This window comes from Marmota marmota, unplaced genomic scaffold (genome assembly GCF_001458135.2).
Source record: "Marmota marmota marmota unplaced genomic scaffold, marMar, whole genome shotgun sequence".
Lineage (NCBI taxonomy): Eukaryota > Metazoa > Chordata > Mammalia > Rodentia > Sciuridae > Marmota > Marmota marmota.
The window spans coordinates 38,674,599-38,690,287 of NW_025999900.1; the positions used below are offsets into that span (position 1 = coordinate 38,674,599).

The following is a 15,689-nucleotide window of genomic DNA, read 5'->3' on the forward strand; positions in this document are numbered from 1 at the left end:
TCATAGAGGATTAGAATTATAATAATACTGTTGAAAGAGAATATCATACTAATTGGATGATGTGATTTGCGTTGTATATAAATAATTTTTGCAAGTTTAAATTTGATCTCTATATTGTAAGCCTAGTAAATTGGTCATTTTTCTAAAATTAGCGAATGTTCCAGTGTGATCAGCCATGAGTTGATGGGTTGTGCCTTTTTTATGTTACAGATTAGGTGCTTTAATGATCACCATTGCTGGCTTGAAGTTGCTGCGATCCTCTTTTAGCAGCCCTACGTATCAGTATGTCACAGTCATCTTTACTGTGCTCTTTTTCAAATTTGACTATGAAGCTTTTTCAGAGACCATGCTATTGGATCTCTTCTTCATGTCCATACTGTTCAGCAAGGTAATTTATCACTGAAAGGAATGTCTCTGCCTGCAAAAACTATCCCTCTAAGTAATACACTACTTTGTGAAGATTATGCATATATTTCACTGATTTGTTGTCTTTTAATTAATATCTCTTGTCAGTTTACTTAGAGCATATTAGAATCCCTAAGCAATGCTAGTCATAGTGCTTCATAAAAGATATATTTTTTGCTATAATTAGGAAGATAAAATTAAGTTATATAGAGAAACATTAAAATTAAGTTATATAGAGAAACATTATGTAGGATCTTCCAAAGCAGAGTGTGGTTTTGAATAATTTTAGAAAGATAAGTGGTAATAGTTGAATTTGGGTGACTGGATAGATAGAGGGAATAAATTCTAGTGAAGAATAACCTGCTAACTGAATGAAGACAGTAAGGCCATATGGGAGCAACCAGAAATTAACTTGACAGAATACTCTGAAATTTACAGAATGCTTCTAAAATTCATTATTTTCCTTCAGATAAGTGTTCTTATGCCCTTTATAAATGAGATGACAAAATCCAGATCTTCTGCCTCTTAAAGCAAGGATGTTTCTACTGAACCATACTACCTTTCTCAAATAGGTTGTATAGTCAGATTGTTTGTAAATTAAATAGTAATTAGATTTCATGGTAACACTGACCACATACAAAGGACTTTGACATATATTATCCCATTTGATAGGTAACAGAGAGCTGAAGCAAATGAACAGCTACAAAATACAGTGAAAGTCCAATTTTAGGCAAGTTAGCCTGGTCAGCCACATTTGGGATGAAATGGGAAAGAGAACCTGAAGGTATGGAGAACAGCTTAAGAGTTGTGACAGTGATTCAGATGTGACAGAGGTCTGACCTAGGATAGAACAGTGAAAATGGAAAGCAATTAATTCAAACAAGGTTTTAGTGGTAGTCATTTTCAGTATTATGATAAATACTCTTTAAACTATTTCAGTAATACATTTGTTTGTTTAATCACTAATTTATATGCACTTTAATCATTTATTTCCTCTTGTCAGCATGACTATTAACCAAAAGACAAAACCAAAAAGTGAATCAGAGAATTGTTTGTATAAAGAAGCATGTGGTTTCTCACAAACTGTGATACTTTGATTGAAAATTGTGTTGTGTCTTATACTGGTTGGAAATAAGTGAAAGCTGAAGTAAAACATAACCTAAGCAATATATGAACTACAGCTGGTACACTTAACTCTACATTAGTTTGGATTTTCTTAATCCTTTCATTTGATCCTACATTTGAAAATCCTTTCATTTTCAAATATTCTGGGGGGGGGGCTGGGAAACGTACCTTTTCTCAGAAGTGTTCTAGATACATAGGCTGTTAATTAGTGAAAAAAGCAGAGAAAGCTCTGCTCTTAAGGAGTTTGCCTTTTGTATGTCACTAGAAAGAACAGTGATAATAAGCAAGTAATATTTAAGAGATCTCTTTAGATATATTTTTATTCTAAGATATCATCGATTTAATAAACCTTTTAATTAAATGTAGACAAAATTGTTGTTATCCACCCACTACACACCTATTTGAGTACAGTCTGCTTCACATTTAGTTTTCCCAAGTTACTCCTTTTAAGTAGTTCTAAAGACATCATGATAATAGACATGTTTCTTCTACTTCATGTGATCCTTTTTACATTAGTACTAGGATTATTAGCATGATTTTGACTCATGGCTAAAAATATGGGATTCATCTGCATTTCTGATGGGTTGAAATTGTGATTTTTTTCAGTTGATTGATTTTTCAGTGTTGGGAATTGAACCCAGGGCCTCACACATGCAAGCGAAGCCCTCTACCATTGTGCTATATCCCCCAGCCCTGATTTTTTTTTTTTTAATTGGAAGTCAAAACAAGTCATTTGTAAATCAACTTAAGTACTTTAAGAGATGAGATGTTTGTGTCTAATCATGTCACCAAATTAGTCAAAATTTTTGCTTTTTAAGATTCTTGTGATTTATTTCAAGAGTTAGGTTTTGTATTGCCTGATGTGCAGAGACTGACTTGGACAAACACAGTATCCCTGTTTCAGGGTTGAAGATTGTCAACAACAATAACAGATTCAAAGTTAAATGACTAAAATGTGTATTATGCTTCCATTGACAACAATTGAAATTATGAACAAATGTCAGGTATATGCAACAAAATTCCTATGCAAACAGGCATTGACAACTGTATACAATTGGTATTTTCACAATCCTTTTGACATTGCCTTTGAAACATACTCGGTTTCCAGAACACTAAAATTTAAGGAAAATGTATTTTAGAATAAAATGTTTTACTTAAGCATTACAGATATCTAGATGTATTTTTCCCCCCAAGGATTGTTATTTTGCTTCTTGCTACCTTTCTTTATTTTGCTTGTAAAAGTAGTAATATGACAGGCCAATAGAGGGCATAGAACTTTTTAAATTAATGAAACACAAATCCACAAGTCAGCTAGCCATCTTTACTTAAAAAATGATATTTTTATTTAAAAATAAGTTCAGCATTTTGGCAATAATGAATCTTTTCCTGTTATGCAAATGGTAGATAATTTCAGTGCAGTTTCTCTAGTAGGAAGAAAATATATTTCACAGGACTTTCATTTTCTAATTCAAATATCTGATTAAGGTTTTTGCTGATGGGTTTTCTTTTCCTCCTACAGCTTTGGGAACTCCTCTATAAGTTGCAGTTCGTATATACCTACATCGCCCCGTGGCAGATTACATGGGGTTCTGCTTTCCATGCGTTTGCTCAGCCCTTTGCAGTGCCTCGTATCCTTCAAATTAAAATTATGAGAATGGATAGTCATATCCTTGATGAGAGTGTTGATTTACAAGGAAAACCTTTCATAGGCATAGAATATAGGTTACTATATGTAAATTATGAAACACTCATTCTTTTTAGTTCTGATCTATCCTGATTTAGATTGTTTAACTTATATTAACATGTGTGGCCCACAGATCATCTAAACATGAGAAAAAGTTTTGTGGTTAAATAATGCTAACTTAAAATTCCATATTTTAAATATAAATTAATATGAATGTTATTAAAATCTAAAAATAAAAATATTTTAATATACACAGAATGTTTAGAAATATTTTTAATAAACAAAACACTTTTGCAATTATAATTGAACTGTCTGAAATTTTGTATTCTCTTCATTTCTTAAAAATATTTTCTAAATAATAACAAGGTTAATGACACCAGTGATGTTAAAAGGCAGACTTTGATACGTCTAAGGAAAATTAAGCCTGAGCATTTCTTTCTAAATTGATACATGGACTTTTACCAAATATGTATTAGCAAATATTTATTTGGCTCCCTTCAAAGTATCAGATCAATTCATATTTTCCTTGTTTTGTTTTTCTGTTGGTATGCCCTTGTGGTGTCCAGTGACATCATCTTTCGTATTTATATTGTGAACTTTATTTCTCTAATCACTGTAATCTAAATGTGTTTGTGAATTTTTTTTTCTTTGTTCTTCATGTCTGTGTGTATGCATGCTCAGATGAATCTTAAGTTCCTTAACCACTTTTCCCATAGATTCAGCCATGCTGTTTATTCAGGCTGCTGTATCAGCTTTCTTCTCTACTCCACTAAACCCTTTTCTAGGAAGTGCAATATTTATCACTTCTTATGTTCGGCCTGTGAAATTCTGGGAGAGAGATTATAAGTGAGTAAACTAAAATGCTTAAAAAGACAATTTCTTTTTTATAAGGAAAAACTATTGACAGCATTATTAGTATAAGTTATTTGTGGTTCATAATTGTGAATTTTTTGAGAGGGAGGGTACTGAGGATTGAACCAGGGGCACTCTATTCCTGAGCTACATGTTGAAATAGTTTTGCTAAAAATTTATAAATATTTTTAAAATATGAAGATTATGTGATAGAATTGAGGGAAATCACTGTATCTCTTTTTTCTACTCATGAGATTTTTAAAAACATAATTCTAATTTAAGTATACTCATTTCTGCATCTTTTTTTCTTTCAGTGACATTTCTTAAACTTATTCCTCATTAATAATACTCTGAACCTTTATGCTACCTAATATTACAGTGAATTACCTCAGTTTTCTTAGCAGTAGCTGACTATTTGAGATCTAATTGTTTTTGGTGGTGGCAGTAGGGTTGGGGGAGGTACTGGTGATTGATCCCAGAAGCACTTTACCCCTGAGCTACATCCCCAGCCTTTTTATTTTTTATTTTGAGACAGAATCATGTTAAGTTGCTTAGAGCCTCTTTAAGTTGCTGAAGCTACCTTTGAACTTGTGATCCTCCTGCCTCAGCCTTCTGAGTCACTAGTTACAAGTGTATGCTACTGTGCCCAGTGAGATCCAAATTTTTATAAGTTATCTCTGCTTTTTCATGAAGGAAAAGTTTTTAATGACCATCTTTGTACATGAAGTAGGCTTAGTTCCTTCGAAAGAGCTTATGCGAATTTATGATTCTGTTGGCCATCTCCATGAATGCTTTTTTTCCTACATTTTTCACACATTGGCATTTTTGCTGGGGAAAAATTGTGGTCTCATCTTTGAAACAGTGAATTGGCTTGTGGGTTTGAAATTTTGATTACAGTTCCTTACCTAAAACCACACATAGTATTTCTCATTTTGGCAAATTTCACTGTTATTTGTATCCTATTCTGGACCAACTTCCAACCCAAAGTCATATCCTGTGATAGCAGTTATTTAAGTATTTTGGTCTCAGAATCCCTTAGTAATCTTAAAAATTGTTGAAAATTCCATAGGTTTAAGAATAACTATATTTTCCCACCAACCAAAAAAAAAAAAATTGGAAGAATTCATTGTTTTTCAGCACTGCAAATCTTTTAATGTCTGGATTGTTAACAAACAGATGAATTCTTTTATCTGCTTCTGTAGTCATTCTGTTGTTATTATGCTATTTTGCTTGAAATATCTGAAGAAAATTTGGCCTCACTCAGGTAGTTGAAAAAGGAGTATTTCCATAGACATTTAAAGCAATTGTGGATATTTTTTCCTTGATTCTTCACTAAAACTCAACAAATGGTAGACTCTTAAAAGTAAGCACAGTGTGTAATTTAAATTGTATCTGTATTTTTGGAATTTTGTAACATCAGTATTTATGTATCTATCTTGTATTTTGAATGAATCTTTTTATTACTCATGTATTATTTTATAACATTATATATTATTCACTTAGAAAAATATTGTTTTACTGAGTAAAAGACATCTTCTAAATGTTGACACGGTTCTTTATGTAGTGCTTAAAAAATATATTCATTAATATTACTACCAATCTCAAAAGAAATAACAAAGTATTGGGAAGCCATCAGGCTCATGGTGATGGATACAAGTTTTTTCCACATTGTAAAATTTTCGTAAAACTTGAATTTTGTCAATGTGAACAGATATTACCAGTTGTTTTCCTTGAAATGACAGATTCATTTTCTTTGTTGTTGAGAAATGTTTATTAAATAACCCATATGAATAATTTTCAATTTCCTCAACAGCTATTCAAGTAAAAATGGTGTTTTTTTTTTTTGTTTGTTTGTTTTTTTAAAGCTGCTAGCTTGGCTTATAATTCTAATGATTGCACACATGCTTTCCCTCAGGACAGCCATTCAGAATGCAGCAGAAGTGCTTTCTCTGTATTTTCTCATTTTGCCATACAGAACATTAAAGAGGCCATACTAAGGAATTGAGATTTAATAAAACTCACATTTTTACGGCCTTATTAGGGATATTTTAAGTGAAACTGTCCATTTGTTTTTTTGTGCATGTGTGGCAGTGAGGGATAGTACTGTTTGGTGTTGCTGCCTTGATCTGTGCTCAAACATCAGCTGTTTTACCCACTGTGCTTCTGCACCTTCAGTGCAGTTGTCAAACCAGGGGAAAGGGGCTAATAACAGCTCAGCATCATTAAAAGAATAGTTTTGTGTTTTTATATATTTTTTTGTAGTGGGTAGATGGACACAATTCCTTTATTTTATTTATTTATCTTTATGTGGTGCTGAGGATTGAACCCAGGGCCTTACACATGCTAGGCAAGCACGCTACCACTGAGCAACACCCCCAACCCTAGAAGAATAGTTTTGATCTGGAAAAGTCCTTGAAAAAATCCTGGTTTCACAGTCTACATTTTTGGAACCACCATTCTAAAGACTAGACACAATACCACTGAGCTTTAATAGGTATGCCTTCCCCTTGCAAAGAATGTTTTATGTACTGTGAATTTCTGAGAACCATATGCAGCCTGCATTTTTTTCATTCTGGTCTCTTACCCCTCTCTGCACTGTACCACCGCTGTATGTCTTTTTACACACTCTGCAGTTACATCTGCTAGGGGGAGAAAAACCTGCTATGTTTATGTGTGGTAAAGGTTAAAAGACTGTAAAATTGTGCTACCAGCTAGGGATGTAGCTGAGTGGTAGAGTACTTACCCACCATGCATGAGACGGGCTCGAGCCCCGGAACTACAAAAAGCAAACAAAGTGTGCTGCCAAGGAGTTTATCAATATATCAGGAACAGAGATTTTCCTAAAGCAATATTATTTGATCTGGATCCTATAGTTCCCTCCTTGTGTTTCGTTTGGTTTTCATTTTGGGTTTTGCAGTACTGGGGATTGAACTCAGAAATGCTCTACCACTGAGCTACAAACCCAACCCTTTATATTTTGTATTTTAAGACAGGATCTCAGTTGCCCAGGCTGTCCTTGAATTTGTTGATCCTCTTGCCTCAGCTTCCCAAGTTGCTTGGTTTATAGGCATGCCACTGTGTTCAGTTCCCTTACTCTTATTAAATTTTTTTTAAGTGTAAAGAAATTAAATGTGTTTTATTTTGTCCTCTTTAGCACAAAACGAGTAGATCATTCAAATACCAGATTGGCTTCCCAGCTTGATAGAAATCCAGGTAATAACTCTACTTGTGAGTAAGGCCTTACATTAAAGATTTTATTTGTCATATGTATGTAATATGTAACTATACATTTATTATCTTTGTTAGAATTCTTTGAGTTCCAACTAGTCATTTTTAAAAACTAATATCCTTTGCTTTGTTTTACTTTAGCAAAGTATAGTATATATGAATTAGACTATCTCCAATTTGTATGCTTATCTTTTTTTTTTTTAATGAGATAGGTTCTTAATCTATTACCCAGGCTGTCTTAAATTTGTGATCCTCTGGCCACCAGAGCAGCTGGAATTACAGGCATATGCTACTATACCTGGCTTATACCTATCCTTAATAAAATGCATTTAAAGAATGCTGATGGGAAATTTTGAAACACCATTGAAAAGTTATTCTTACATAGATTAAAAAAGTAGAAAGCATTTAAAGTAAAATTGGTCAAGTGTGTTGAAGGATATACAGCACATTTCATTAATATGTTGGCTTCTGCCTGTCCCTGAATTCATAAGTAAATGTTAATGTAATGTTAGTTTTTTATGTATCGAGTTGTCATCTATGAGGGACCAAATAACCACTTAGGATATGGCTTGAATGGGTGGCACTTTGGTGGCATTACCATTATTTAAAATCTGGTTCTTAGTTTTATTATTTGGGAAACATGATTTTATTGGGCTCTCCAATAGTAATCTGCCAGAGAAAATGAATTTCACTATCACAGTTGTGAAGGACTAACAAACAGCCAGAACCTAAGTGTGTTAAAGAGACATTACTCTCAAATAGACTGAAATATTTGTATCTATTTGACTTATAAGTTTCCTTTAAAATACTATATGCATCTGAAAAACCAAACTATAAGGATCTAATTTTTTTTTAAGAGAGAGAAGAAAGAGAGAATTTTTTTAAATATTTTTTTTTTTTCAGTTTTCGGTGGACACAACATCTTAATTTTATTTTTATGTGGTGCTGAGGATCGAACCCAGCGCCCCACACATGCCAGGCAAGCGTGTTACTGCTTGAGCCACATCCCCAACCCTCTAGTTTGAGTTTAAAATAATTACTAAGGTTTGACGTTTTGCCATTCTCTAGTACTGTCCTTTGGGGTACCCACTTACAGGGTGTTGCTTTTGATGGGTTACTTCTAGAGGAGGCCATCTCATTCATGATGTTTTATACTAATGTTTTTCTTATAGGAGAACCCTAATGTACCATTTGTAGGTTCTTTTTTTCTACATTTGCATGTACAGTTTATTTTTGCTAAATATCAACCATCTTGATATTCAGGATCTTTTTGACTAACTTCTCTTTGTTTGGACTGTCTTGTTCAAGTCTTATATATTTTACCCACTTCCTTTACCAAATAATCTTTTTGTTCTCCTGAATATTTTCTTTTTCATTTATCTGTATAGTTTTAATTATAAGGCACATGTCAGTGAATAGCAATAACTGTACATGAATTGTAAGTAATGGACTGTTAAAAAGGTGGAAAAGTTTTTAGATTGTATCTAATCAAATTCCCACATTACATGGATGGGAACCCTAGGAGAAGTTATGTAACCTCTCTCAATTCTGAAACCTCGCTCATTATCCTGTTTCATTTTTATGTAGAAATTGTAAGGGTATGAGTATTATTTATCTATTCAAGTAAATATAAATACAACCTGAGCTGGAAGTTAGTATTGATATTTTTAACAATCTCATTTGTCAGTATGAAAGGGACTAAGGTAAAATCTGACATTTTGATTTTTTGTTTAATCCCTTCTTGTAGGATCAGATGACAATAATCTGAATTCCATCTTCTATGAACATTTAACCAGATCCCTGCAGCACAGCCTCTGTGGTGATTTGTTACTGGGACGGTGGGGAAACTACAGTACTGGGGATTGTTTCATCCTTGCCTCTGACTATCTCAATGCATTAGTACACCTTATAGAAATAGGCAATGGTCTTGTCACTTTCCAGCTGCGGGGCCTGGAATTCAGAGGTAGGACATTCATTCATCTTTTATTTTTATACTGTACTTCTTTTCTACAGCATCTAAGTTTTGTGTGTTTATATCTCAAATTGAAAGTGTTCATAAAATTATATTTTTGGGATTATGGAATGAGAAAAGTTGTTAAAAGAGTAATTATTAGCCCCTTGCCCAATTTCATAGTCACTAGAGAGTAACTTTTTGGTATTGCATTATATGTGAATGTAGTAGCATTAGTATACAGTCGACTTATTTACCTGGAGATATTGAACTTCTATTGCTCTTTGCTTGGTCTTTTGCCAGGCCCTTTTGTGACAAATTGCATATGTTTGCTCAATGGCTAGTGGCATAGAATGTTGTGTTGTGTGAGACAGAGTGGTTGACTGAGTGATGTTCAGAGAGTCACCGTGCCATTGTCCTCAACAATTTTTTTCAATTAAAAAGTGAAATTCACCTAAAATTAACCACTTAAAATGAAGAAATCACTGGCATTTTGTACGTACATTTGCAGTGTTCTGCAACTCCCACCTCTGTCTAGTTCCAAATAAAACCTCATGTCTATGAAGTAGTCACTCCTTATGCCTCTTTACATGCTCTCCACAGTTTTATTTACTGACAAATGAAGCTGTTTCTTCACAGAAACTGGTACATTCAGAAACATATCAGCTTGTTGTTGTCAACTCCTAGAAGTTAAATAACTTCTTTTTTGTTTTATTAATACAGCTAACACTGTGTGCCAGATACTGTTCTGTGCACTTTACCTGTATTAACTCATTTTTTTCCATTTTTTAATAGTTGTACATAATGATGGGATTTATTTTTGCATAGTCATACAGGCACACAATATAACAACATAATTTGGCCAATATCACTCCCTAGCAGTTTTCCCTCCTCCCCATCTCCTACTCCTTTGTCCCTTTCCTCTGATCACCCTTTGATTTCTGTGAGATCTGCCCCCACCTTCCTTTTCCTTTTTCCTCTCTAGCTTCCACATAAGAGCGAAAACCTAAGTTTCTTGACCTTCTGAGTTTGACTTATTTCATTTAACATAATGATCTCTAGTTCCATCCATTTTCTTGCAAATGATGTAATTTCATTTTTCATTATGGCTGAGTAAACTTCATTGTGTAAACTTCATTGTGTATATATATACCACAGATTCTTTATCCATTTCTCTTTTGATGGACACCTAACTGGTTCCACAGTTTGGCTATTGTGAATTGTGCTGCTATAAACATGGTTATACATGTATCATTGTGGTTTTATTACTTTAATTCTTCGGGATAAACACTGAGGAGTGATAAAGCTGGGTTGTATAATGGTTCCATGCCTTATCTTTTAAGGAACCTCCATTCTGATTTCCATAGTGGTTGTATTAATTTACAATCCCACCAACAGTGTAAAAGTGTTCCTTTTTCTCCACATCTTAAGTTGAATAACTTCTTTTTTTATTTAAATAGTTTTAGTTGTAGATGGACACAATACCTTTATTTTATTTACTTATTTTTATATGATGCTGAGGATCGAACCTAGTGTCTTACACATGCCAGGCAAGTGCTCTACCACTGAGCCCCAGCCCCTTTAAGTTGAATAACTTCTAAGCATAAAATAGAAACTTCTTTTATAGGAATTTCAAATCCTGTGTTTGAATATCTTTTGGTGTATGGGAACATTTGGACTAAAGAGTTTTAGAGAGTTTTTCTTCTATCCTAAGAAGTTTTTTGTGGTGTTTTTAGTCTGGAGTAGGAAATAAGAAAACATTTGACTAGGAAGAAAATCAATCGGATCTCTGCCCTAAAGGTTAATTTTTACCTTGATATTGAATCAGAAAGATTGTTATGGAGTTCTGTGGTAGAGCAAGTGCTTGTCTAGAAACCATTCTGTTTTTGTTTTTATAGTTGTAGATGGACAGAATGCCTTTATTTATTTACTTTTTAGTGGTGCTAAGGATCAAACCAAGTGTCTCGCACATGATAGCCAAGCACTTTGCCACTGAACTACAGCCCTAGCCCTAGAAACTACTCTGTTAACTAGTACTTACACAGTGCTCAAATTGTCATAAATATTGATATTTTTCATTTGTACCCCTTTGTCTCCCCTCTTCTGTTCCTAAAATATTCTCTTCTTGTCGGGTGGATGTTTGATTCTGCCTTTCCATCCCAACCTTGCACCTTTATTCCATTTACTCTGGACCTTAATTCTATCTACCCCCATCCTGTTCAAATGTAATCCAAGTGGACTTCTGTAAAAGTCTACACTGTACCCTCAGACTTACCACTGCTAGAACTTTAAACTTCCTTTAACTTTTGGGACCTGAGGATTTCACCTAGTTTTTTAACTTAATTAAAACAACAACAACAACAACAACAAACAAACAAAAAAATGCATGGGGAGGCTTTTTTCTAGCCTTTACTTTTGTGAAATGGAAGAAGGTCTTTTTATCACTTGCTCTTATCTACTATCATACTTATCTACTATAATATTGATGATAAATTAATCAAATCAAAAAATGATACAAATTCTCATTTTCCCAACTTTCCCTCTCTGGTACTGAATAGATTGAAATAAGTTTTTGGACAAATGCTTGGCTGTTCAAGCTATAGTTGTTTATCAATCAAAATTCAAGTCAAATTTGGAAACATACTATCCCTTACTATCTGAACACATGGCTAGATTTGGATAGCAAGGATAGCTGTAATTCATTCAGATGTTGTGTTGGTATTTTGGTTTTCCTTTTCTTTTTTTTTTTTTTTTTTTAGAGTTGATCATGTCATTCCTGTGCATGAAAGTTTTCAGTGACTCCTGATACACTTAAATTAAAATTCAAATACTCTAACACATCCTACAATGCTAAATGATTTGGGTTTGCCATTTTCTGCATTCTCACTCTACCCCACTCTCCTCGCCCACTCTAGTCACCTTTCAGTTTCTTAGATGTGTTCAGTTCTTAACTAAGAACTCCTTGTCACCCCACATTTTCCCCCCAGAAAGCCCCATCATCTCCCTTATCCCACCAACCTCCCATCTGGCTAATTCCTTAATTATACTTAGGGATTACCCTAAGTGTTACTTTGCAAAGAGCCTTCCCTGACCACCTGTCCCACATGATTACATTTCATCTTACCTTGTTTTAATTTTCTTAGTTCTTATCACAGAAATAATTTTATACTTATTTATGTTTATTTGTTTAAAGTTTTTTTCTTCTCTAGCCCTGGGGGTTGGTAAACTTTTCCTGTTGGGAGTTACATGGTAAATATTTTAGACTTTCTGCCCTTTCTCTGTTGGGTACTCTTTATTGTTGTTTTTAAATAATCTTTAAAAAATACAAAAACCATCCTTAACTTGGATTTGGCCAAGGCTGAAGTTGGCCAAACTTCAGGGACAGAAATCACATCTGCTTCAATTGTCATTTTGTTTCAGCACTTATCACACACAGCAGTTAGTATCTAATAACTTTGCTAACTTTGTAGATTGACTAAAATGCTGTCTTCTCCTTTTCATTCCAGAACTCTTCATGGGTGTGATTATGTTCTTGCTCCTCAAATATTGATGTGATTCTTGGTTATCATTGTTATCCCTTGTCCCACCTACTTCCTTCTACCCCAAGAGTATTCTCTTGCCAAACAAATATGTGGATCTCTTGAGTGTTTTGGTGTATTTCTGGGGTATGCTGAACTACACAAATTAAATTTACTTTTGGTGGTTAATTTTAAGCAGTATTTAACTGAACAGATTTCTTGATAAATTTCCTATAGGTCTTACTTAAACCCATTCATGTATTTTTTTATTTCCATTTTTATTTTACCAATAATTTCAAGATTCTTTGCCCTGCAAGTCTTATGTGAAAAATTAGAGTTACCAGTTTATTCTCCATATTATAAATTTCTGATTACAGCATCTACCGTTGTCACTATTTGTGTTACTTGTATCAAGAACACTTTTCCAATTCTAAATTACCATGTCAAAAGTTTGTTATATTGATTGGATTCTTTTACTTTTTATTCAGATTTATTTGAATATGTTCACTTTTCAAGATTTTTAGTTCTTTTCATTTTTACTTATAATACTTACTCTGAGTGGCTGAAAGACATAGCTAATCCAGGGAACAATTGGGATGGTTTCTCATAGAAATGCTAAAATCACTTTGCAAATCTTACAATTCTTCTTTCAATTATAAATATTCTTATACTTATTATTGACTTTATTTTCTGAGGAAAATATGTTACTGGGGTATGTTGAAGCTGTAGATAGTCTCATGGGAAAGGGGTTGATGTATGAGAACAAAAACATCCTCCTTAAATTTAATTATCCCATTCACCTATTCTGCTACTCTGAAAAAGGACCTTATTGAACTTTAGAGTTTCCAAATTCCCTTTTGCCATATCTGTTCTCCATACACCACTAACCAAGTAACATGCACTACATACAGCTCTCATTATGTTATTTCCTCATTTAAAAACTGTTCATCAGCCAGGCATGTGCCCAACAGCTCAGGAGGCTGAGGCAGCAGGATCACAAATTCAAAGCAGCCTAAGCAGCTTAGTGAGGTCTTGAGCAAAATAAAAAATAAAAAAAGCTGGGGAAGTGGCTCAGTGGTTGAGTGCCCCTGGATTCAATCCCTGGCACAAAAATAAATAAATAATAAAAAACCTTTTATCAGCTAGGTGTGGTGATAGACACCTGTAATCCCAGTGACTTGGGAGGCTGAGGCAGGAGGATCACAGATTCAAAGCCAGCCTCAGCAATTTAGGGAGGCCCCAAGCAACTTAATGAGACCCTGTCTCAAAGGAATAAAATTTTTTTTTGCCTTTTTTTTTTTATTATTGGTTGGTCAAAACATTACAAAGCTCTTGACATATCATATTTCATACATTAGATTCAAGTGGGTTATGAACTCCCAATTTTACCCCAAATACAGATTGCAGAATCACATCGGTTACACATCCACATTTTTACATAATGCCATATTAGTAACTGTTGTATTCTGCTACCTTTCCTATCCTCAACTATCCCCTCTCCCCTCCCCTCCCATCTTCTCTCTCTACCCCATCTACTGTAATTCATTTCTCTCCTTGTTTATTTTTCCCTTTCCCCTCACAACCTCTTATATGTAATTTTGTATAACAATGAGGGTCTCCTTCCATTTCCATGCAATTTCCCTTTTCTCTCCCTTTCCCTCCCACCTCATGTCTCTGTTTAATGTTAATCTTTTCTTCCTGCTCTTCCTCCCTGCTCTGTTTTTAGTTGCTCTCATTATTTCAAAGAAGACAATTTGGTATTTGTTTTTTAGGGATTGGCTAGCTTCACTTAGCATAATCTGCTCTAGTGCCATCCATTTCCCTGCAAATTCCATGATTTTGTCATTTTTTAGTGCTGTGTAATACTCCATGGTGTATAAATGCCACATTTTTTTTATCCATTCATCTATTGAAGGGCATCTGGGTTGGTTCCACAGTCTAGCTATTGTGAATTGTGCTGCTAAGAACATCGATGTGGCAGTATCCCTGTAGTACCTCTTTTAAGGTCTTCAGGGAATAGTCCAAGAAGGGCAATAGCTGGGTCAAATGGTGGTTCCATTCCCAGCTTTCCCAGGAATCTCCATACTGCTTTCCAAATTGGCGGCACCAATTTGCAGTCCCACCAGCAATGTACAAGAGTACCCTTTGGAATAAAAATTTTAAATAAAATTTTTATCAACTTCTCTAAAGAGATAGCAAAATGAGTAAAATGAAGTAATAACACATAAAATCAAAAGAGAACTCTTAATACTATGATACTTTTAAAAAGTGGCTCAGGACATTTCATCTGGAAATTGGATAATTTTTCTGTCGTCCAACTTGTCCTAGCACATGGATAAAGAATGAAAATTTCTCAAGGCTTTTAACAAAACTAATATAATATTGATGTCCAAGTAAGAGTAAAAATAAGTATAGTTTAATTTTATTTGTATTTATAGATGCAAAAATTGACCAATTCTAGAATAAGCAAGATTCAGCAGTGTTTTTTTTAAGTACCCCACACAAATTTAGCCTGTTTTCATTTTTTGAAATCAAGTAGTAGAAAGCAAATTAATATAATTTGTTCTATTTTAATAGGCCACAGGAGAAAATATGATTATTTTAAAAATGCCAGAAAACATTTGATTACATTTCATTTTCTTTCTTTTTTAAAACATACTACAAAATTGCACATATTTGGGGCTGGGTTTGTGGCTCAGGGGTAGAGAGCTTGCCTGGAATGTGTGAGGCACTGGGTTTGATTCTCAGCACTGCGTATAAATAAATAAAATAAAGGTCCACTGATAGGGCTGGGGTTGTGGCTTAGTGGTAGAGCTCTTGCCTAGCACATGCGAGGCCCTGGGTTCAATCCACAGCACCACATAAAAATAAATTAAATAAAGGTATTGTGCCCAACTATAACCAAAAAAATAAATATTAAATAAAA

General features: G+C 34.0%; 1 protein-coding gene across 7 annotated transcripts in view; it reads left to right on the plus strand.

Moving 5' to 3' along the window:
• The window catches only part of Pcnx1 (pecanex 1), a 149,547-nt gene that overhangs the window by 109,512 nt on the left and 24,346 nt on the right, over positions 1-15,689 (plus strand). For 6 of the 7 annotated variants that reach the window (XM_048798891.1, XM_048798892.1, XM_015493498.2 and 3 more), the window contains 5 exons: positions 211-388; positions 3,050-3,158; positions 3,931-4,060; positions 7,221-7,279; positions 9,042-9,257. In XM_048798891.1, coding sequence (XP_048654848.1) covers positions 211-388; positions 3,050-3,158; positions 3,931-4,060; positions 7,221-7,279; positions 9,042-9,257 — 692 coding nt within the window. The remainder of the gene's footprint in view (positions 1-210; positions 389-3,049; positions 3,159-3,930; positions 4,061-7,220; positions 7,280-9,041; positions 9,258-15,689) is intronic. The other variant, XM_048798893.1, reaches the window with a different exon arrangement.